The sequence below is a fragment of the Xiphophorus maculatus genome, chromosome 11 (genome assembly GCF_002775205.1).
Source record: "Xiphophorus maculatus strain JP 163 A chromosome 11, X_maculatus-5.0-male, whole genome shotgun sequence".
In the NCBI taxonomy this organism is placed as follows: Eukaryota; Metazoa; Chordata; class Actinopteri; order Cyprinodontiformes; family Poeciliidae; genus Xiphophorus; species Xiphophorus maculatus.
Genome location: NC_036453.1, coordinates 2,517,114 through 2,539,977, shown reverse-complemented (window position 1 = coordinate 2,539,977; position 22,864 = coordinate 2,517,114). Strand labels below are relative to the sequence as shown.

The 22,864-nt window shown below is 41.1% G+C and overlaps 1 protein-coding gene across 7 annotated transcripts; it reads right to left on the bottom strand.

The window, feature by feature from the left end:
- Positions 1-556: 556 nt before the first annotated feature.
- On the bottom strand, positions 557-22,522 carry add2 (adducin 2). 7 transcript variants are annotated; one of them, XM_023342556.1, is made up of 15 exons: positions 22,194-22,522; positions 15,435-15,617; positions 13,815-13,956; positions 12,249-12,400; positions 12,024-12,104; positions 11,795-11,944; positions 11,531-11,674; positions 11,276-11,374; positions 10,358-10,534; positions 7,757-7,978; positions 6,142-6,258; positions 5,938-6,039; positions 5,693-5,819; positions 2,875-2,958; positions 557-1,781 (listed from the first exon to the last, which is right to left on the bottom strand). In XM_023342556.1, the coding sequence occupies exons 2-15, from the start codon at positions 15,573-15,575 to the stop codon at positions 1,525-1,527; spliced, it is 1,995 nt and encodes a 664-aa protein (XP_023198324.1). In that variant the 5' UTR covers positions 15,576-15,617; positions 22,194-22,522; the 3' UTR covers positions 557-1,524. The 7 variants fall into 7 exon arrangements, with proteins under 7 accessions (XP_023198324.1, XP_023198320.1, XP_014325415.1 ...); XM_023342552.1 differs by having other exon boundaries at positions 7,730-7,978; positions 22,194-22,521; XM_014469929.2 differs by having other exon boundaries at positions 5,953-6,039; positions 7,730-7,978; positions 22,194-22,519.
- Positions 22,523-22,864: the final 342 nt, after the last annotated feature.

Below are 22,864 nucleotides of genomic sequence, written 5' to 3'. Positions count from 1 at the left end.
CTTTTGTGGTTTGAGCCACTGGATTGTGTATTTTTCTTTTCTCCTGGATCTTTTCTTTTGCCTTCACTGTTTACTGGTCAGAAGGGCAGTTTTTTTTTTCAGATTATATTTTTTTGCATCAGAATCTGCAGGAGAAATATGCATTGCCTACCACAGCCTGAACCTCATTAATCAATTATGCAACTGTTTGATCCAGTTGCGAATTTGATCCAAATTTGTTTATTAATTTGGTATTCAGAAAAAACCTGCGAGGAGATGAATCTACGAATACTGAATGGGGAATAAGCGGGGCTTCCATTGTATACAACTAAAACTGGGGTTCAAGGATATAAATACTGCAAAACCAATGCATATTCCATAACCATGCTGATCTGGTCACAATGTTCCAATTACATCAATAAATCGTGATTTTCACCATTGGCCTTAACAGAGGTAATCATTGCAGCTGTTAGCTTGTTGTTCCCAAGTGGTCTGAGGACTTGGCTCTGCTGGAGTTTGATCAGTTTAACGTGCAAAGCAAAGAGAGCAGACATACACATAGAGGCTTCGCTCAGTGGACTTGGAACCTAACTGGATCTTTAATGACTGATACATTGCAACCTCGCAACACTCACATATACATTCTTATAGAAAATTAATTCAAACCAATGAGCCACCATCACACATCAGCAGTTTGATAACAGCTACTGGTTCAAACAGAAAAAGAAATATTACTTGGAAAGAGGTCTTTTGCACATGTATGTTTTAAAATCAAACAAGAAAAGTGGAATGTTGGACGCCCTCAGCATATTCCGATTGCAATAACGAGCAACCTTTTTTTTATTTTTAGATTAACCTTTGTGGTTAATAACAGCTTAAACTGCAGCTTAACTTGTAGCTGGGCGACATTTCCTTGCTTTCCGTCAACTCCGCACAATCAATAGCTATCAGTAGATTTCTACACTGCGACTGTCCTCACAGACTAACCCTGCAACATCTACTTGATAACTACAACCAAAGGCTAAGAGACAATGTATAATGATGAAAGAATAAGACGTGCAAAAACATCGATCTACCTATGTTAAGTGCTATACATGAATAACACACTTTAAATTCCAACGTGTATTGTCAGAAAAACTAAAGTGTCACTTATACAGGATCCAAGTCACAGGCCTGCTTTGAGAGAGGAAACATGGTTGAATTCCTGTACAGTGAGGTGCAACGACAAACCGATAGAGGGGACTTGTGGAGTACAGAAAACCGTGAGAGTGATCGAAAGTAGTGAGTCAAACTGGATGGCTGGGCTGTGTCCGGCCTGGATCAAACAGTTGGTGAAAGTAATTACAGGAGCTCTTTAAACTTACTCGATGAATCACCACAAACATCAAATTCAGTGGCTAGCAGTGGCACTCTTAAGATACCGTGTCTGGGGGTTCGACATTGAAATGGCTCTGAATGATTGTGACGCGGTTCCGTCGACTGTTCCAGTCAGACGTGACGACCTGTGGCGCTTCGGCAAGGCCTGACGTGTCTGTGGGACCCGTCTCAGGTCTCTACTTTTTCTTTCTGCTTCTTGCTCTTTTTCAGGAACGATGGCGGCTTGAACTTCTTTTTCTTCTTGGACGGAGACTTGCACGGCGAGCCCTCTGGGGTCCCGCCCTGCGGTTTGATTGGCGGCGCCGTGGGAGTGGAGGTGTCGTTGGTCGAGAGCGCCTTCATCCCTTCCTCCAGTTCTTTAGTCACCTGCTTCTCCTCGTCCCCTCCGTTCTGAAGGACCGGAGAGTCGTTGTGTACCTCCATTGCTGCAACAGACGGTTGAAATGGGAGCAGAGAAAGCATCAGAGTAAGCAAGCGTGTACCAGAGGCTGGAGTTTGGTGCTGCTGCGGGGCTGCATGCGGGGAATGTCTGTGGATGAACATGCTTGTCTACAGGACGTGGGTTTTCAACTGGTTTCAAAAGCTGCGTTTCCATTACCAAACTGTCAATATTCTGCTAATGTCATCAAAATACAATTTTGCTGTTTCCATTAAGTAAGAAACGCAATTAAAAATTGCACACATAAGTTTGTTCTTGCGACCTTTGAAGGTAACTTTAAAGGTAAGTCATTAAAAACATGCCGTGCCATCATCCTTCTATCACTTTCTGTCGTCTTTGTCTTTTCCTCATTCACCACTACTAACATCCGGTTGTTGGTCACGTGACTTGTGTGATGCGAAAAAAGGGTTTCCATTATTTGGTTTGTGAAATGCCCTAATTTTCGCCTTGTTTGGGGCCGTAAAGTTTGTTCAAAAGAAAAAATAATTGAAACTGAAAAGAAAAACTTCAATTTCAAAAGTGGTTTTGACATTTTTTTCAGCTTCAACTTTTTTTGTCAGTTTAAAAATAATTTTTCAGTTTAAACATTTTTCTTCAGTTCAATTTTTTTTCTTTTGCACAAACTTTTAAGTCCCCAATTTAGCTCCACAGATAATTACTAAAATAAAAGAACTTTTTAATAATGTTTTAATACATCAAACATGACTGTACGCTTCCAAATTTAGTCTTTTTTTTTTGGTATGAATAATTAGTATAAAAATAAATTTTTCACCGATTATTATTCAAATTATTGTCGATTTAGTCCCGGCTGTGTTGCCGTTGTGAGGGAGCAGAAGGAGGAGGAACGTTGCTGTCAGAGGCAAGAAGCAGAGCTCAGACATCTGAGTCCGTGAGAGAAAACTGACGCAAGGTGTGTGTCAGAGAAACAGCCTGGAAACCAAGATGAACATTACACACACACACACACACACACACACACACACACACACACACACACACACACACACACACACACACACACACACACACACACACACACACACATGCGCACACAGTGTGTGTGTTCTGCCAAGCCTCACCTGAGACAGGAGGGAGGCTGACTGCAGGGCCTTTTGTAGGGGAGGTAGCAGGAGGAGACTCCAAGCCATTCTCTACCTCCTCCCCTACAGTTACACACACACACACACACACCCACCCACACACACACACACACACACAAAGACAGACAGTGAGGGACAGTGAGCATCAGCTGAGCACAGGGTTCAATTTGTGAAGCAAACAGCAGTGAGGACAAATTACACACAGTTACGACACAGTAACAGATGAACAGGCTTTGTTTCAGGCTTTAAATACACTACACACCTTTTAACCTTAGTTCACAAAATGTTCTTATAAGTTACATCTGAATATGTAATGGCACTTTTTTCACTTTTACTGCATTAAATATTTTCAGCAACTTCAGACCTATCCAGAGATAGAAAGTTTTTTATATTTTTAAAAATGTTTTCTATGTTTATATACCTGTTTTGTAAAAACAACAACAACAAAACTGCAGCGTGAAATATTTTTGATGTGGGTGCTTCAGCCTTGACCAGGTCAGCAATGAATGACAACATTGACTTTTATGCATTATTATTTTTCTGGCAATCGTAGAAATAAAAACTAACCAAAAACAGTACATTCTTGAAAGTGCAATAAAAATTCAACATTTAGTTGTTTGCTTTTTTCCCCACTTTCACTGCATTAAATCTTTTCAACAGCTTTAGGCTTTTGGTCCTCCTGAAACAGGTTGGGTATTTTTCTAACAAACATTTAGCTTTATTCTAAACCACAGGTGTCAAACTCCAGTCCTCAAGGGCCAGAGTCCTGCAGTTCTTAGATGTGCCACAGGTACAAACACAGGAATGAAATGGCTTCATTACCTCCTCCTTGTGTAGATCAGTTCTCCAGAGCCTTAATGACCTAATTATTCTATTCAGGTGTGGTGCAGCAGAGGCGCATCTAAAAGTTGCAGGTTAGATAGGAGCAAAATCTGGAAACACTTTTTGTTTGAAACCAGATTTGACTCCATTTCATTTTTTTTCTGGACCTGCAATAGAGTTCAAACCAATATTTGAATTGACCAAACCTTCAGGACCAAAAGATAAATGACCAAGAAATGGAAAATTTCATGGAGTCCCAATCAGACCTGTGTGGATTTACAACATAAGCCACAATGGATGTTCAACCCTCAGAAACTAGAATTATTTGGACAGCAGAGTCAGGACAGGAGGAAGGAAGACGGAAAAGAACAACATGGAAGAGGCGGTGGCAGAACTGGAGGCCTCTTCGTTTGATTTGATTTGTGTAAGAAGCCCTTAAAGTTTCAAAGTTCGGATCTCCAGTCCATCCATGTTTGGGCCTTTTCATACTCAAGCTCATTATGAGTCCTGAAGCTCTGGCCAACATAAGTGAGTGAGAGGTGAACACATCACCAGTCCATCACAACACAACACAGAGACACACAAGCATGCTCACATTCACACTAACAAAGATTCTCCATTTAACCTTGCAGACACATTTTTGGTCAGTAGGAAACAGCCAGTCTATGCTAAACATAATGTACAAACACAAAATGGCCCCGCTCTACTTCTTTAGCATGGAACGCACTTGTTTTATTTTCTTGAAGATTTTTTTTACTGATTTCAATTTTTATTTGGAGACAGTTGATTGTTTCCACTGTTGCCTAAGATCTAGATAAGAAACACCAGGCAGCAGAAAGACTGAATCTGAATATTTAGCTCTTTAGCTGATAAACGTAAGAGAACCAAACTGAATGAATGAATGAATGAATGAATGAATGAATGAATGAATGAATGAATGAATGAATGAATGGATGGATTTTACTGAATTACAATCAAGCTGAGCAAAAACAGATTTTTGGCTCTCTACAGCGTTAACCCTGTAATGCCAAGCTTAAATGTGTTTTTTCCCCAGAATGCAACTATCCCTATATGGGTTGGCAAAGGAAGTGGCGAAAAAGAGTGTTGTCCAGCCAACTGTAATACATTTGCACTCATTCATTATAGACACAAAAAAGTTAGCTAGATAGCAAGGGTGTATTCACAGCTAGCTACTGGTGGCCTCAACTTCCTCGAGTCACAGAATGCAAAAAATTGATTGTCTTTTGAACCCCACAAGCTTTTTACTTTGTGCGCGGTCCACCTGGGTCGTACTGACCCCAAGAGAACTTTACAAGGTTTTTTTGTGCAGTTTGGGGAACTGACAGTCTGACGTGACAACCAACCAGGCGCTCCTCCTGAACGTTGCATTGAAACTGTAATTTTGTTATTGCCAACGTATATTTTTATGAATTTAAGACATTTTAAAGCCTTAATTTTAGACACATGAATGGATGCATGGATAGATGGGTGGATGAAAACAGAACAAGGAGAGGTGGAACAAAGAAAGACATTTATATATGTATAAAAGTGATGGGTTGCATATTTCATCGATTTTACAGGAAGACATTGGAAATAAACACCTACACAAACAGGGCACAGGTAAATTATAGACAGGTGTCAGAGAAGTTAAGAAACTAAAAATGTGCAAAAAAAATTAACAAAAGGAATTTTATTTGCTTTGTGATTATTACAAAATAAAATAATCTACTTTCAGTGACCTACTTCTCCTTTCTATGGTTGTGGTGCAATAAAACATTTTCAGTATCATAAATGAGACAATATTCTTATCTAGATCTGCCATCTGCCAAATGTGAGATAAGAATAATTATCCACAATATGCAGGTTGAACTCTCCTTTAAAGGCATAGTCCAGAATTTCTTGAGAGTTGTTAAAATATATAAAGCCAGGTACAAACACTAGCTAAAGCTGCTGAGGTCATTAAAGTAGCTGTTACCGTCGGTCCCTCCGTCCCGTTTTCGCTCCACCTCCTTGCGGTACTCGTCCAGCTCCTTGTCGGTCAGCTCATTGAACGGATTGGGTGGTTCTGGTTCTGGTGGAACTTTGGGTGGGCTCACTGGGGTCTGACGGACACACACAAACACACGCACGCACACACACACACAAACCCCAATAAAATGCATGTTTTCATTCATGGTCAAAGGTTGAGGGGAATTAGCTTCAAGGTTTCAGGATCAGAACCGGTGCTGCTGGTACCGGAGGGCTGTCGTCTGTTATGACGCTTGCGAGGACCTGCGACTGCGGCCCTGCTGTCTTCATATCCTGGCGGTTCTGTTGTCGTATCTGAGTATAACATGATGGGATCTGTGAATAGGTTTGGTTCGTGGGGTGTGGGGGGCGGGGGGCGGGGGTGTTCGAAGGGAAAAGGACGGAGGACGGACTCGCCTTGTTTCGTGTCTCGATCACCTCCTGAGGGTTGGTGAACAGAGGCACAAACTGGTTTGGGTTCTCTATCTTGATGGCTGTGCTGCCAGCCTGGGTCAGCTCTTCTGTTTTCAGCCACTGCAGTAAGAAATGAAGGAAGGGAAGCGGGGTTTAAGTTACTTAATTTAGAAGAAAAACAAGCAGAGTGAAGAAATGCATAATTAGCCACCTGCTGTATCTATTTTAATAAGAAAAAGAAAGAAAAAAAAACATAACCAAAAGGAAATTTGTGAGCATGTAGCATGTTTGGCCACAAGAGGGCAGAGTTTGCTTTGTTGTATATCTCGCCAAGCTAATGGACTTTCCTCTGCAATGCAGAGAAGAGGGTGAAGAGGATGGGAGGGACTGTGAAGCTCCTCCCACTGATCTGAGACTACCTCTCTTTTTTTTTTTTTTATGTAACTGAAACTTTTTTTTTTCTACCTGCCAAATCCTGTTCAGGGTCACAGGAAGTGTCACGTTTCCTTCAGAATATTTGAAAACAAAAATAAAAACCTCCTGACTCAGAAAAAGCATGAGAAAAATCAGAAGGTTGTTCACTCCTGGATGTAGAAATATCTCAGTAAGTCCAGACTGATTATATTCCATATGTGAGAAAGATGATGAGTCACTCTGTATCCTTTATCCTCGCTGCATCATCAAAAAGCATTTACCACTTCTTCTTTCATTCATTTCACTTTTTATACCCCGATTGTGATCCTTCTGATCTCACCACCTCTTTTTCCTGTAGGTCACAGTGTTTATGGCCCAGTCAAAGGAAGGGACTTTATAAATTTACTCCTGTAGAATAAAAGGGCAGGAATACATGTGCAGTAAAGTGTGAACATTTTCTCATTTTGTTAGGTTGCAATCACACATTTCTAATGCATTTTATTGCAATATCAGATGAAAAATACAAGACAGAACATAACTTTAATGTAAAATGAGAATTATACATTTTTCAAAATGATATACAAATAAAAATTCAAACAGCGCTGCGTTTTCTAAGGCTTTCTGAGCATGTTCCACTCAGCTTCACACATCTAAAAAACAACTGAAAGCACATGAAAAAAAAAAAATCTACTTTAAAATATAGTCACAAAATTTTATGTCAATTTAGATCTGGACTTTGACTGGGCCATTTCAACACATAAACATGCTTTGATATCGTTTCGTATCTCAATAAGTGTTAGCAGCTGCAATATATCTGGTGATACTTGTGGTTTAATTCAGCATAAACAGTTTTAGAAGGAAAAGAGGTGTTAATGTAGTTAGAATACAAGAATCTACAATTAAGTCGACTCGATGCCAAACAGCAGACAATAGCCAGAAAACACCTTTTAAAAAAAACATTGTAGTTAAAATGGAAATATATCAATAAATTGTATATTTTTAATTTATTGAAAATCAAATTGGATGTTTTCCTAATACTGACTTCTACTTTGCATGATTTAACTCTCACTGCTTTCCTGATGCTTTGAAGATAGTAAACGTGAAAAAGCTGAAGGGGCAGGAGTATTTTTGCAAAGCGCTGCTTGTTTAAGGCTGATATTTATGCCTAGGAGCTCACAGTGGTGCGCTGGTGTCCCGGGCTTGCCTGCTCCTGGCTGACTTTCTGGTAGGTGTTGGGGGTGTTGAGCCATCGGGTCCTCTCCTGCTGCTGGCGCTGGGCAAACGGGTGCTGCCTCAGGGCCGGGTGGATGCCGTCATCATCAAACTGGTGGAAGGCCGTTACGGTCGCCGGCACCTCCACCTCCCTCCGCGTCCGCGACCGCTCCAGCAGCACGGGGAAGCGGTAGGCGTAGCCCGTACGATAGCCCTGAACACCAAAAGGAAAATGTTTTAAACAAGCAGTATTATGCATTGTCCAGGCACATAAAGCCATTTTATAGCACAATCAAGTAACTATGTTACCTTCAGTTGTTATACAAAAAAAGAAGAAAAAAAGCCATACATGTCAAATATGACTTCGCCTTGAAATTGGGCCCCCGTCTCTTTAAAAACTCCTACTGTTTCTGAAACTCCGCCTTCAGGCAGTCATTACGTCACTCCTCTAAATCCTTTAACATTTTTACCAGTGTTGCACTAAGATGTAGCCTCTATAATAAAATAGCAGGTGTTTGCAAATTGCTGCTGGCTAGTCTGAAGGAGCTGAGTGAGGCAGAAGTTCAGAAACTGCAGCTCTGAGGAGGAGCTTTAACCTCAGAGGCGGGGCTAGGTCCAACCAGGCGTTTTGCACAGCTGAAAGGTTGCCACGGGAGATTAAAGGATATCTCAAACATGCAACAAGACAACACTCCAGGTACGTTTATGATGATTGAATAGCATTATTACATGATAAAGATCAAAAATGTTGAATTTAAGCAATACTGCCCCTTTAAGTTTAAAGTATGCACTGCACAGCTGAACTCATTCCCTAAACTTTTGCTGCAATGTCCATTAGGTTTAATAATGTTACTCCAACAACAGGATCACCTTTTTATTATGTCATGCTTGTGGGCAGCTAAAACCCTTTTTGAAACTCCTCTGCACTCAGCCTGCTGGGTTTTTGTGGTTTAAGCTTTTAGACCCTAAAACGGCATTCTGTGCTACATTAGCCCGCTGCTTCTGCACACTCAACATTTCACACTGCTGTGCTTTAAGGCTTCAACTTGCAAACCGCAAGAAGTGTTTTATTCTTTTTTGTTTTGAAGCATCAACAGAAAATGCAGCAAAAGTGCTTTCCACCACACTATAAAATTGATAGCAATGCTTATAGCAAGTAGCTATATGCTCCCACGATGGCATAACGTCATGGAGAGATTCACTAAAATATCCACAGAAACACTAGAGGTTCACTTTTATAAAGTTCAAAGAAAAGAGTTAACTTTTTCTGTAAGTTTTGTTCACAAACAGTTAACTGTAGCAAAACTGAAAAATGACAAATGACCAAAAGTTACATCAAATATGCGTTAGCCTAGCATTTTTAGCAAACCACACAACAGGAGAACAATAGCATTGAAGGGCGACATTTTGTTCACTGAGATACATGATCAGAAGTGTATTGGGTAAAGTGCTGTTGCAACATTATGACTGTCTTAACCGGGTTCAGCTCGTAGTTATGCTCAGATTAGCATTAGCTTCGTTAGCCAAAGCAAAATGCTGCTCTGCGTTGAAACAAATTACTTGTTGCTGTCAGAAAAAGGAAAAGTAGAAGAGGTTGCTGCCTTTAGAGTTACCGTCTACTCAACATCACTGATTAAACATAGAGCTATCTCACTGCCTTTAAAAGCTCCTGAGTTTTTTCAGGCACGTCCCTGGTATTGATTTTATTAACTTTAATCAAGTATCTGAATGGGATTTGGCTTCAGTTATTCTTAATAGATTCAAGTCTCTCAGAAAAACAAATCCTGATCTGTACGTCCCTACAACTTTTTTTATTTGGTCACATGGCCAGAGATGGCACACTTTGTTGGGAAAGGTTTAAAGCAAAACTCCAGCAGAGAAAATGATTTTACTTTTAAGCAGCTTAGCCGAATAAAAAGCTTCAGGGTGTCAGATTTTAACTCCAGCAAGAGGTCAGAGAGGTAAGCTGGGGGAATTAAAAACGGATTGTTTAAACCCACAGCAGTACGGACTCAGACAGCTTGAACGAGAAGGTTATCAGTTCAAATCCAGGTTATTTGCTGCAGCGCGAGCAAGGCACTAAACCTCATGTTGCCAGGTGGACTAACACATCTATCGTCTAGCTCTGATTAAGCCTGTCACAATAAGATAAATTAATCGCATGATAAATTCAAATGAGAGCGGCAATTTTCATTTTGAAAGGCGATTTTGTCGACAGTCATTGGATCCATTTTATTTATGGCTTTGGGGGTGTGTGTTTTCTATTTCCGTTTTATTTATTGTTTTTGGTTGTTGTGTCTTATTTTGGATATTCGAAACATCTTCCAGTGATCAATATTAAAGTTTATTGACATGGCGAACTTGCATTATTATGCCATTATCAATATTTTACTTTAAAATACTCTCAAAACAACAATATTATTGTTGATCAAAATCATTTCTGGGACAATTTATCTGTTATTATGACAGACCTGGTTTTTGTGTTTTTTTCCCCCTTTATTTAACCAGATAAACCTCGTTGAGATCTAGATCTCATTTTCAAGAGTGATCAATAATAATATTTCTGATGTTGTTTAGTTTATTTGGTGCTTACCAGATTATCCAGAGTCCTCATTAGAGCTTCAAACTCATGTTCCCCGGTTCGGCTCTTATGCAGGGGTCCGAAGGTGGAGCCGGCCCAGCTCACTGTGCCAGTTGGGTTGGGTTTATGGATCACCCGGTCCAACATAATCAGGTTGTGTTCCCCTCCAGAACTACACAAAGCTGACACCTGCCAAAGACAAACAGGCATGTACAGAGCTAATCCAACCAAGGCTGATGTCTGCAGACAGTTTCTTTAGAAGAAGCTACGGCCTTGATTAGAAAGAAAGAGCTAACCACATTTTCTGTATGTCCCAGAATCTGTTACTCCGGGCATAAAAGAATCTTTTTACTACGTTAAAACTTTGACCATTAAAAGCTTTATCCATAATGAACCAGCAGTGGTTACATAGATGAGAGGACAAAGCAAACCATAATTTATCATGCAGGTAAGGACTGAGATGGGAATCAAAAGAGCATAAAGATTAGGAATTAATAACTACGTGAGTTACTGTCGGTCAAATGCAGCATACGTTACCATTAGGATTGTTTTCACAGACTGGGGCTAAAAATGCCTTCAACTTAACCTTCCTTTCACTTTTTTTCTCCTTCTACTTGCGACTCTTCTCTCTAGTTTTGCTTCACTCCTGACAGCAGCGCAGCACACAGTAGCCAGCTTCGCAGCCAGACAAGCAGGAACCGGCAATGTCGGATTTTCAAATGAAAGATCAAATTTTAATGATTCACAAAATGAATTCGTTTCAAACTCACTTCGTTCTGAAGGCGTGGCGGCTTTTATTTCACCTTGACGGTGTGCCACGATCAATTACGTGTTGAGGAAACTCTGGTTTGCAGTTTGTCATTCAGTAGATTCAAATTACTACAGTGTTCATACAAGACAAGTATTTCTGAGCCACCTTGCGAGTGGTACCTGGATCTGGCAGGCTGCCTGTATGTGGTAGATGGTGTAGAAGGCCTCCTCCATCGATTCCCCCAGAGCCACGATGCCGTGATTCCTCAGCACCAAAACCTGGCGGAGAGAAAAGCAGCAAGTAGCAGTTCAGGCTTCAATCACTAATCCAGTGTAAGCCTACATCACCTCTGCATTCAGCCCTACAGCTCGATGGCGTGGCTGGAACACCGGATCAGTGTCTAATTCAGTCTGGTCTCTTGTGATATTGCTCACCTTACAAGTGGGTCCTAAGCTCTTCTGCAACTCCATCCGGTCCTCTTCCTCCCCCACTACTCCGTTGTAATCGTAGTAGGCCACGTCGCCAACCAGCAGAGCCTCGTGGGACAGCGGCAGCAGGCCGCTCTTCATCGCAGAGACCTGGAGACGGTAGACTGTCAGCCTCGGAAGGTAAAAGACGTTCACTTTTCCTGAATCCAAGCAAACAGGTGTCTCTTCTGAGCAAGTCGGCAGAGTGACCGTCACCCCACACTGACTCACCGCCGCCGTAGCAGGTGTGTGGAGGTGCAGCAGGCAGCGGACGTCGGGTCGGGCCGAGTAGATGGCCGAGTGCAGGCTGAACTTGTCGGTGTCTACCTGGAGGTTGGTGCTGCCCTTCTCCACCACCTCACCCAGAAGATTCACCTTCACCTGTTAGAAATGCAACACAGCACCATCAAAGTTTTGGAAGCTATAGGAAACCGTCATTTTTTGTGAACTCTGGACTCACCAGGCTGGATCCAGCCACCTCGCTGTAGGCCAGGCCTTCTGGAAGCACCAGGAAGTGTTCCTGTTCTTTACTCACACGTAGCTGCCAGAAAGGAGAACACACCAGTTAGCACACCAGACAGGACAGACATTACTGGCCATCGACACAGAGATAAATGGTCTCTCCTCGTAGCACAATTGTCCTAAAACCAATGAAAGCAGGAATGAAGCTGGTTTGCAAACTAACCGTGAGAAGCGTGTGGCTGATCTGGGCCCAGCCGTAGAGGTCGAAGAGTCGGTGGGTGCTGGCCAGTTTGCAGCGCATCAGCCGCTCCCCCTTCACCAAGCTGCCTGGCTCCCAGCCATGCAGGTCGTTGATGGGGGTCACCATCATCATGTCTGCCAGGAAGAAGCAGGAGGAAAATAATGAGAGCCTCTTGGTCAGCCAACGTAAGTTTGTAGTAAAAGTGTAAATCCTATTAATTTGTTACAAATGAGCAAAATACAATGATGCGACTTTTTATTTTGAAGGGTTGATTTGATTCAGCAAATGTGCTGAACAGTTTTCATAAAATTAGCTCTGTATAGCAAAAAGAAATATTGATTCAGAGTGCAAGTGGACGAACTAACAAAATCCCCTTTAATACAAACTTTCTGAGGTTCATACAGACACATTATGGAATATAGAAAAAACATATTTTTGTGAAAGTTACATTCTGCAGGTTTTAAAGAAACAGCCCTGTGCATCAAACTGCGGTGTATTAATATTTTCACACTAACAACACCTGGAGTGTTTGTTACTCAACAACTGCATCTTAGTCCCATCTGTCCAAAGCACAGAGTTCAACTCAAACTTCCTATATTGTGAGCCAAACTCAACATTTTATGATATTAGGACAGAAAAGAATATTTTTGCCTGCCATCACACATAGATACAATTACTGTATTTTTATGCATATACCATCTTTGGTGTAGTTTTATATCAGCCTGCTGAACAGGTTTTGTTTACCTCCTTGGTGTGTTTGCAAGATAAAGACGTCTAGAAAAAAACTTATATATACAATTACATCTAAAAACCCCATCAGTTACATTCATTTTAAAATGTATTTTAAGAAGTCCCGTATTAAGAAATAGTTGTTTTTAACAAAATTACAAGTGCAACACTTGTGGGCTCCTCAATTTCTTAATATGGGACTTCTTTTTCCCACGGAAAATCAAAATGAAAGTCAGGTTTTCCTACTGTAAGGAAACACATGTAACTTAAGGTTTTTTAAAACTCATCAAGATTGCCAATGACTTTGTAGAGAGGAGCTTTATTCCGTCCATTTCCCCGCTCTACTCGGAGTCGTGGTGTTTGGAGCTGAAAGGAGCTCTCTAAAAATGAAACGACTTTCTTCCAGCCGTGTTTTAAGCTGTGGTTGACCTAGAAGATCTCCTGTTTCCTCCTATATGAAGCTCAGCACACTCAAATTATAGCAAACACATGAGTAGATCAGGTATAATGTTTGACTTTAGTACATTTTTCAGGGTGGATTGAATTTGCAGCACTTTGCATTCTCTTTGTGCATTCTCTGCATTTTTATTTTGCTGTCTTTATCGTACGGTGCGTTTTTGTTTTTCTTTCTGAGAGAATTCATGAAATCTGTGTCGATTTCACACGCTGTCCTCTCTGAGGTGTTGCACAATAATTCCGTTTCACATTTTCATTCCACTTTTATTCTGTCCTGGATTTATTTGCTTGTTTTGGGTCGTGGTAAACTTTCAGAAAACACATTAAAAAAAAAAGAGAGAAAGGATTTACTGCAAAACGTACTGGAAGGTGAGACGGGCAGGGCGGCCGGCGAGCCGTGAGAGGCCATGAAATCGGCGAGCTGCCTCAGGGCCCAGAGATTGGACGAGCTGCCGCCCTTCTTCATCTGTTCCTGGATCAGCACATCCAGCTCCTCTCTGAAGGACTGCCAGCAGACACATCAAGTTAACAAACGAGATTTGAACCGTAACAATACAGCCCAGCCGCATTTTCACTTACAGCTTCAGATAAGGTCCAAATGTTTAAACTGGAACTGTATATGTTGTAATTGTGCAGTGTAAAGATGAAATATTATGCTTCCTTGAACAGGTTACTGTTAGAAAAATTATCCTCCTGTTCATTTACTCATGAGTTTATTTTACAAGTTATGTTTTCATATTATTCTTTCATATTATTCTTTTCATATTATTACTCTATTATTCTTCTTTTTATATTTACTTAACTTCTCTTTCTTTTGTAGTATAGTATATTATTAACTTTGTTTAGGATGTTTGCTTGGAAGCTAAAAACGTTAAACATTCATGTGTTATTAGTTCCATATGTAACTGATTAGTTGTGGTCAGTCACATGCCCTTGTAAGGGCATGTCCATAGGAGGCTCCAGAATGTAAAGACGGTTGGTCAATTCTCTGTGTGACTGTGTGAAGAAGCCCAACCTCCTTTTTCTATACAATAAAGAGAAATGCAAAGAAAGAACTGGCAGAATTGAGTCCAGACAGTGTTTGACAGCGATTCGTCGCGTCTGTTCTCAATTCTCCTATTCTGCAGAAAAGAAATTAAAAGAAACCTAATCTCTGTCTCTGGCTGATTCTTTGCAGGTTATGACAAATAAACCTATCAGTTACAATATGTTTATTATATTTTTTTGTTTTATACAAAATCATTCTTAGATAATGAGATTGTTTTCCATTTTGAGCTCCTTCCAGAATGAGCTCTCTTAGGGTCTTTTGTCACTTTAAATCCAAATAAGCTGCTGCTAGCCACGCCGTCCATTTTACATTTACACGTGAAAATGGCTGAAGCAAATGTGTAATTATACAACCATACATCTTCGAAAAGCAGAAGCAGAACCTCCTGCACAATCACCAAGAAAGCTGCAAGTTGTTTTGAGTGGTAAGTCGAGAAAAAAAAAAATCTGCTATTGTACAGCGCATATAGCGGTAAAATCAGGTGACCAAACGAGATGGAGTTACATAACAGAGATTTTTGAAATGGCTTGTTTTCCAGACACTAAAAAACATTAAATTATTGCCAAAAATAGCAATAATTTGATGTTTTTAGTAGCCTTTTTAGTCCCTTGGGCTGTTTTTAGAAGCAGTAGAAACCCAAATCGTAGTAGAAAAATATGATTTTTTCATAATACATCCCCTTTAAAGAAAAGCCTCTGCAAATTCACCACAAGGTGATCATTTAATTTCATCAGCGACATGTTGCTTCACTGCTGACATTAGCAGACTCGACCAGGCCTGGCATTTTACTCCAATTACATCCTCTCTGCTAAAGAGGCAATTCAGAGATTTATTGTGAGGGTATAATCACATTTAGAGAAACTACAGCTAAGAAAAAGGCAATTAAAAAAAACAACAACAGTACCAAGTTCTGCAGAAACAAGCAGCCTTCTCACCGGACTCTGAAGGAGGCTGGAGATCCGTTTCTTGTGTCCAGTGATGGGGGTGGAGTGCTGGGGAGACTGGAGGCTCTCGGGGGCCCCGTCGCTGGGGCTGCGCTGCACCGGAGTGCCCTTTGGGGTGGGAGACTTACTCATTTTCTGCGTTTTATAGTGAGTGTGTTATAGCCTGGTGGAGACCTACCAAGAAAATAAAGGTACATTACGTATTACAAGTGGGATGTATGATTATTTTTTGCCCATTTTTATTGTCCAAGTAGCCCATTACTCCAAAACATACATTTCAGTCTTTGATCTGTTTGTGTGTTTAAAGGGTTGTGGAGAAGACCAACGGGGAAAAGCAACTTCATAGCATGATGCTGCCACCACCAAGCATCACCGTGGAGCTGATGATGTGCATACATATGATGTATGCACATCATACATGTTCCTGTATGATGTGCAGTGTTATTTTTTTCAGCAGGTAAATATTTTATATTTCGGGCAAGAAGTTTAATTCTCGTCTCGTGGTTTTCATCAGTGCATTCTTCCTACATGCTTTGTGTAGAACTTCACTAAGAATTGTTACAGGTTGTTCTTAACAACCAGATCGACTCGATACAAATTTCTGAATTAGTCAACTGCAGAGTCTGTCATCGAAAACCATATACTGACAAAATAAGCAGCATTTTCAGTTAAAAGCCCTTTTTGCTGTTAAATCATTGAATAAATAGAATCTTAGCTCAAGAACAAACAATTTATTGTTTTTAATCTGTTATTTAGGTTATTCAACCATCAGTTTGGTGCAAAGTCTTATTCTACCCATTCAACTTTCAAGTGTTTCAGGAACTCCAGATCATTCATGGAGCTTCTTAAGAAATGTGGACAATGGCTCTGGGGACGTCTGTGCTGCTGCTACATGTTTAGCGTTGAGGTGCTATTTTAGTCTTGAATGTGTTCGCTGATTTGCTAACTCCTTTAGCACAACTTGAACACATTCATAGTCTTTCCCATCAGATTGATTTTTGAAGCAAAAATGACCCCCAATACGCCAAGAGAAGCAGCATGTGGTCCAGTGTTTTCGTTAGTGGCTGTAGGTTGTGCGTTGGATTTAGGGGCGTACCAGAAATGTGCAAATATAAAGGTTCCAGCTGGAACAAACAAACAAACAAACAGATAAAACAAACACTAATGCATTAAAATACACGTAACTATGAATCAAAATCAAGACTTTTAACAATGATGCTCCGTGCCCTTCAATAAAGACCAGATTTCTGAAATGCACAGCTAATAGTCGACTCTCAAACCAAATTCGTATATCTGCATTTTGTCCAGAGTTACAACAACGCTGCTGCTTTACTGATTCATCATCTGTACTCCTTGGTCTCCATGACGATGTTTGTCTAGAACAAATTACACACAGCTGGACCCCTGAAGCCAATGTGTTGCTTTTACTTTGGATTTTTATCTGCAAAACATCTTCAGCTATGAACTACCTCTCTACTGTAGACGCATTGACGTTTGTGGTTATAACATGATAAAAATGTTTAAGGATAAATCCATTAATCTGCAACAAATGGGAAACTATCTTAAATATGCTAATCCTAATCTCTCTACCTCATTAAGGATGAAACAGATTAAGTCTTTTCAAGGAATGTCTTTTAAAAGATCAAGAGAATCCAACATGCACATCAACTTCAAAAGAATTAAAATCATAAATAAAAAAATCCAATGAGCGTTATCCATAATTCATAAAACATAAACCATTCAATCAAAGTCCTGTAGATCAACTATAAATACCTGACTTGAAGAGTCTCATTTCCTGCTTGCAAGCAGAAAGTGAACATCAAGTTCTCATTTCCTCGTAACTTTTAAATGGAGGCATTAAAGCGAATACTATACCATTACATTAAGGATGCTGTATTCCTCTGGGTCCCAGCTGCAGGAAATGCAGCTCAGTCGGAAAATGCACGCATAAGCACTTGGATCTCGCATGCAGAGAGAGAGAGAGAGAGCACCACTGAGAGGAAATGATACAGCTGCGTTGTTGAGGAAAGAGTAAAGAGTTACAGTAAGGATCTGGAGCGGAGGATCGGCCGGCCGGCCCCTCCCTGGTACACACCGACCGAGCTGCAGGGACCAGATAACGGCCTGAACACACCACGCCCTCCTTCTGCATCCCGCTAACTGACTGACTCACTTGATTTGTGAGAGCTCTGTAAAAGCTCAGCCGACACGCGCTCTCAGGTTACAAACCCTCGATTTTCCGAAACTGATCCGCCCGGACGTTTGTTAGAGCTCGCGGCAGGAAACATCAGCTTTCGCTGAACCTCTGGATTAAAACACACGCTCCAACCCAACGGGATTAGCCTTCAAGCAAGTACATATGACATAATCTGCACAAAATAGATGTTAAATATGGAATAGAAATCCCGAGTTGTAGCTTAAATATAGAATAACAGAATATTCTATTTTATTATTCCAATGTATAATTTCACATCTTTGTTAAATCTTTTGCTTTTTGTGCCAACAATAATGATTTATTTTTTATATACAGATAATATTTAAAGTTGGTTAACTTTAAACCATTAAGAAATATTAGACAACTGATTGCACTGAAAAACGAGGAGCTCCATCTAACAAAACGCAGTTAAATTGTTACATGTCATCAAATTAAGTTTGTCAAACTTAATTATTTACATTTCTTTAACATGACAACTTAAACTTAATATATTGACTTGGATAAACTTAATTTGATTGGCTGTAACAAATGAAATCTTTTTTTTTTTAGTTTGATCACCTGTTTTCTCCCCATGTGTAATACTAAAAATATCGTGTGTGAACATAAGAGGCAGTGCGCTTTCACAAACATTTTTTAAGTCATTGATACAGATTATAAATAAAAGAGGGTCCCAAAATGGAATATGACTATATATGACTATGTTAACTGTTTAACAGCAAAATGTTTCTAAATCTGCATCTCTTGTTCTGCTTCAGACAATAGATTCTGGTTTCGATATCAGAGGGGAGGGAGTGGAGGCAGCAGAGAGTCACTGCCTCCTCCTCCTGCAGGGAGGGTCCTAATGACTCAGGCTGGTGCTGCTGGTCTCCAACAACGCCGCATCATCACATTACTTTTGTTCCATGGAAGCTTTCCTTTCCGACAGCAGGCCGCCCCGCTGAGTGTACGAAAGGGAGATTTTAGTTTTAATGTCGCTGAAAATATTCAATTGCTTACCTTTACATGAGTTTTTATTCGCTCCTGTTTAAGCCTCACTTAGTGCTCATGTCTGAGAGAGAGCTGATATCCAGCAGCACACACAGATGGGAGTTTCATTAAGCAGCTCTGGGGTAAATTTTTTCTCCCTTTTCTTTTACTGGTTAATTGGTTTACGGTTGACACGTTAAAAAAAACTTAAAAAAAGTTTTTTTTGTCAGTCGACATGAAACTTTTTACTTTTATTTTTATCAGACGGTGACAAGTGTTTCAGAACCTTCCAGCGGCTGATAGGTTTATGTTGAAGGAGAAACCGATCAGAGTGTGATGGTTGAAACTCAAATGCTGTTGGCTGTTCCCCAAACACACATCCAAACTAGTTTTGGAATCGAGAAGGATAACATCGAGGTTTTGGAATGACCAGGACCTCAACTTTAGAAAACGTATGGACTAGAAGCTGAATCTGTGCCTGTAAGCCAAGAGATAGAGTGGACAAATATGCAGCCAAGTTCATCCACTGACCTTGTAGATGTCCCATCTGTGACATCAATCCTGTCTTGAAGAGGCAGAATTCTGTGTTTTCCAGATGCAATACTGCCGTTTTATAGCCATGTTACCTTCAGTTGTTATGAAAATTCTGTATATATTAAATATGACTTAAAAGAAATTTGACTTCATAACTTAATGAATTGAAGTTTGGGCTCTGCCTCTTTAAGAAGCTCCTGCTCTTTCTGAAACTCCGCCTTCAGGAAATCAACACAACATGGGTCCTCTATTAACCCTTTAGCAGCATTTGACCAGCGTTGCACTGAGAAGTAGCTCCTATAATGAGCTCAGCAGATGCAGCACCACCAGGTGGTTGCTAACTGCTGCTGGCTAGTCTGAAGGAGCGGAGTAGGGGGAGTTGCAGAGGAGGGCTGCTCTTTGTGGTGGAAGCTCAGAAACTTGGAACCTGCAGCTCAGAAGAGGATTTGCATCTTCAAGGTGGAGCTAGATCCACCCAGGCGTTTTGCACAGCTGAATGGTTGCCATAGGAGATTAAAGGATTTCTCAAACATACATGAAAGAATCAAAGCAACACTCCAGGCATGTTTTTGACATCTTGTAAAGATATGAAAACTTGACATAATATAATACTGGCTCTTTAAGAAAAAACACAATAAATTTAAACTTATACAATCAATTCCAGTTTGCAGAATCATTGTTCACTACCTCAATGAGTGAATGTCAACGTCAAACCGTAAAGGTTTCGAACTCAGTCTTAAGGAGGTCAGTAGGAGTAATCACTGAAATGTCTCTGGGCTAAGACGAGATCTGGTCGACAATTTTAAATCCAAAAATGATCAGGAGAGGAATGAAACTTCTGAGAAGACCAGAGGCATCCGATTTCTTCACCGTTCTGTGACTCCAGAGAGCTGGCACTGGAGTCAATCGAAGTGGCTCAAACGCATCGTGTTAGTAGTAGATCTGCTCTGCCTCACACACACAGAGCCTCCAAGGGGGAGAGATTTCCCCCTGCAGAGATGATCATCTTGTAGCAGCCTGGCCCCGACTCCGGCTGCCAGTCAGAACGCATTGCTCACTAAGCTACAGCTGACAGAAGGTCACGGCTCCCCGCTGACCGTCCTCTGGGGTCTGTCTTCATCTGTTTGACTGGCAGGAAGCTGCAGGGATTCACAGAGTCACTGCCAGCACAGCCAGGCACTGTGCACATCAGCACAGGACGCTACACACTTTTTAAAAAAGACAAGAAGCGATGCAAACTTGTATGGCTTAGTTATTGCTATCACAATCTAGTGTATGAAATTTGCTAGCATAGCGTTGCTTCAGTTTGAATTCTTCTTAATGAGACACCAGAGTTTGCCCTCCACCCACATCCTTGTAATCACTGCTGGCCTTTTTTGAAACAAATATTTTGACATTCAGTCATGTCAAAAACTTAAGATATCTATGTTTAAAAAATACAATTAGCAAGCCGTACGCCACATATACCTGTTATGCAGGTTCTCTCTATCTTGACTAGATAGATTAACTGATTAATCAGGAACAAACCGGCTCGTGATATTTCAGTTTTCTATTAAGAGCAGAAAAGCTCTTATCATAATTTGTTGAATAAGTGTTTGAAAATTATTAATAAATTTAGTATTTATTCTATATCTTTGTTTCTATGGATCTCCCAAACACCAGGACTTTACGTTTTATCTCTGAATTTTGCAGTACTATTGCAAAACAGTTGTTATAGTTAACAATAACAACTATTCATTACTTTATTTGCGTAACTGACTGTGACGGTGTGCCACAGCAATCATAGCCCCAAACACAAATACTGCCCTTGAAAAGCATTCCTATTTCTAAAATGCTTCTAAAGGTCATCAGTCACATAAAGAAGGGTGATTTGTATCACTAAGCTGCATTTTCAGGTTGTGAAGGTTGAAGCAGGCTGAAGTGAGCGACACATATTAAATACGGAATGTCTTTTTGATGTGGGGGGGACTGAAGAAACTTTCAGCACCATATGTGGAAAAAAAACCATCAACCAAACTGTGATATATAAACAGATTCAAAATGAAAAAAGGCATAACAGAGATCAAATGAAGTGGAACCCATAGTAAAGTGGATTAGTCGATGAAAAAATAGTTTTTTTTCTAAGTGACACAGAATTCGACTGTCACAAACGACCAGTTTTAGTGTAACACAGCTTCACTTAGCTGCATGGAACAACATGTTATGTTCTTCCAGTTCTTTTGGAATCACAACATTTCATTTCTGATATTCCCTGGCTTGTTTATGTCAAATGCAAAGTACGGTGGCTGTGTTGCGAAGTAAAGTCAAAGCGCGCAAAGTCTCTCTTCATATCGCGAGTAAAAGGCAAATTAAACAAAAGTAGATCCAGGATGAGATCAGCTGTGCGCTTTGTTCGGCTCTGCAACCCCCGTGTTACAGTGCTGTTGTTTCTCTTCCTCCTGTTCACATCACGACAGCGGCCCGCGCGCAGCATGGCTGCCTAGCAACACTCGCGAGCGCCGCAGCATCAGCACCAGCAGGACCAGTGAATAATGGCTCCCAGCCTGAGGGCAGGCAGAGGCGAGCGGCAGCAGCTCGACACTCTACAGACCTGAGCTAAACGCAAAAGCCCATTTGTGTCAGCTAAGAGGCGCGTGCGGCTCCCACAGCGACTCCGCACCGAGTCGCAAAGGCTGCTGGGCCACAGAAAGCAGCAGGACCGTGTTTACTGAGCTAATCTGTAGGCGGCCACAGCATCGCACCTAATAATTTCCCCACCATTTATGGTGTAGTTCAAAACACATTTTAAAGTCAATAGAAAGTCGCGCGACATAAACCAATGCGCGCGAGAAGACGGCGTCCTCTTTTGTCATGGTTTCTATTTTAGTGCGGCCATTGGAAGAGAAAAGGAGAGCGGCACCCGGTGAACAGAGGAGGACGGCATCTCCTCTGACATGTTCTGTATAAAGCCAACAGGATGGAGAGTCCGGCGGTACAACGCCCAGTCCTTTCATCTTTAATGCAAAAGAAAACCAAAGACAGCCGCGTCAACTCACCTCACGACAGGGTCCGATGTGAGGCGCACCCACGGCCTGGAGGTGGCTCTTAAAGGCGCAGATTTAGTCAGTAATAAAGCTAATATGTTTCCTATATGAGGAAGCTCCGGGGCCTCAGCTGATCCCAGGTCATTAGACCTTGGTTTGTGTGTGTGTGTGTGTGTGTGTTTTCCACTGCTCGGTGCGCCTGGACCGTCCCACTGCCACGCCTTTCTTGTCTGACACCCAAACGCACCGAGCCAGCCAGCCAGCCAGCCAGTCAGTCAGTCCGCTGCGGAGGGAAGCTTGGCACCGTGCTTCATCATTGTGTGCTAAAGCTGTGGCCCACGCACAGTCCTGCTGGATTTATGGCGCTGCCTTCTAACACGTGAAGCTGCTCAGAATCACATCACCGATCAATAATAGACAGTTTTAGCGTCAAACAGGCGCCATCTTCTGTTACAAAGACAAAAATGGGGGCAGGGGGAATTGCAAATGTCAGACTTTTTACAAAGCCGCTTTCCCCCCTCAAATGTAATACTCTAGTCATGTTATGTTTTCACCAGCTAACTGAAAAATAAAAGCAGGGCTTTGGTGTGAAAATAATAACTCAGTCATTAGCTGAGTGAAAAATCCCAATTAAAGCCGGGGTGTGGTGTCATGTACAATCAACCTTTTTTTAAAAAGCTTTA

What these genes read in the sequence shown, in the direction of transcription:
- add2 (XM_023342552.1), bottom strand. Translation starts at nt 15,575, where the DNA reads ATGAGTAAGTCTCCCACCCCAAAGGGCACTCCGGTGCAGCGCAGCCCC. An exon ending in AGGCAGCCTGCCAGATCCAG is followed by an intron (nt 10,535 to 11,275) that starts GTACCACTCGCA and finishes TGTCTTTGGCAG; the next exon opens with GTGTCAGCTTTGTGTAGTTC. An exon ending in TGATCGAGACACGAAACAAG is followed by an intron (nt 6,040 to 6,141) that starts GCGAGTCCGTCC and finishes TGTTATACTCAG; the next exon opens with ATACGACAACAGAACCGCCA.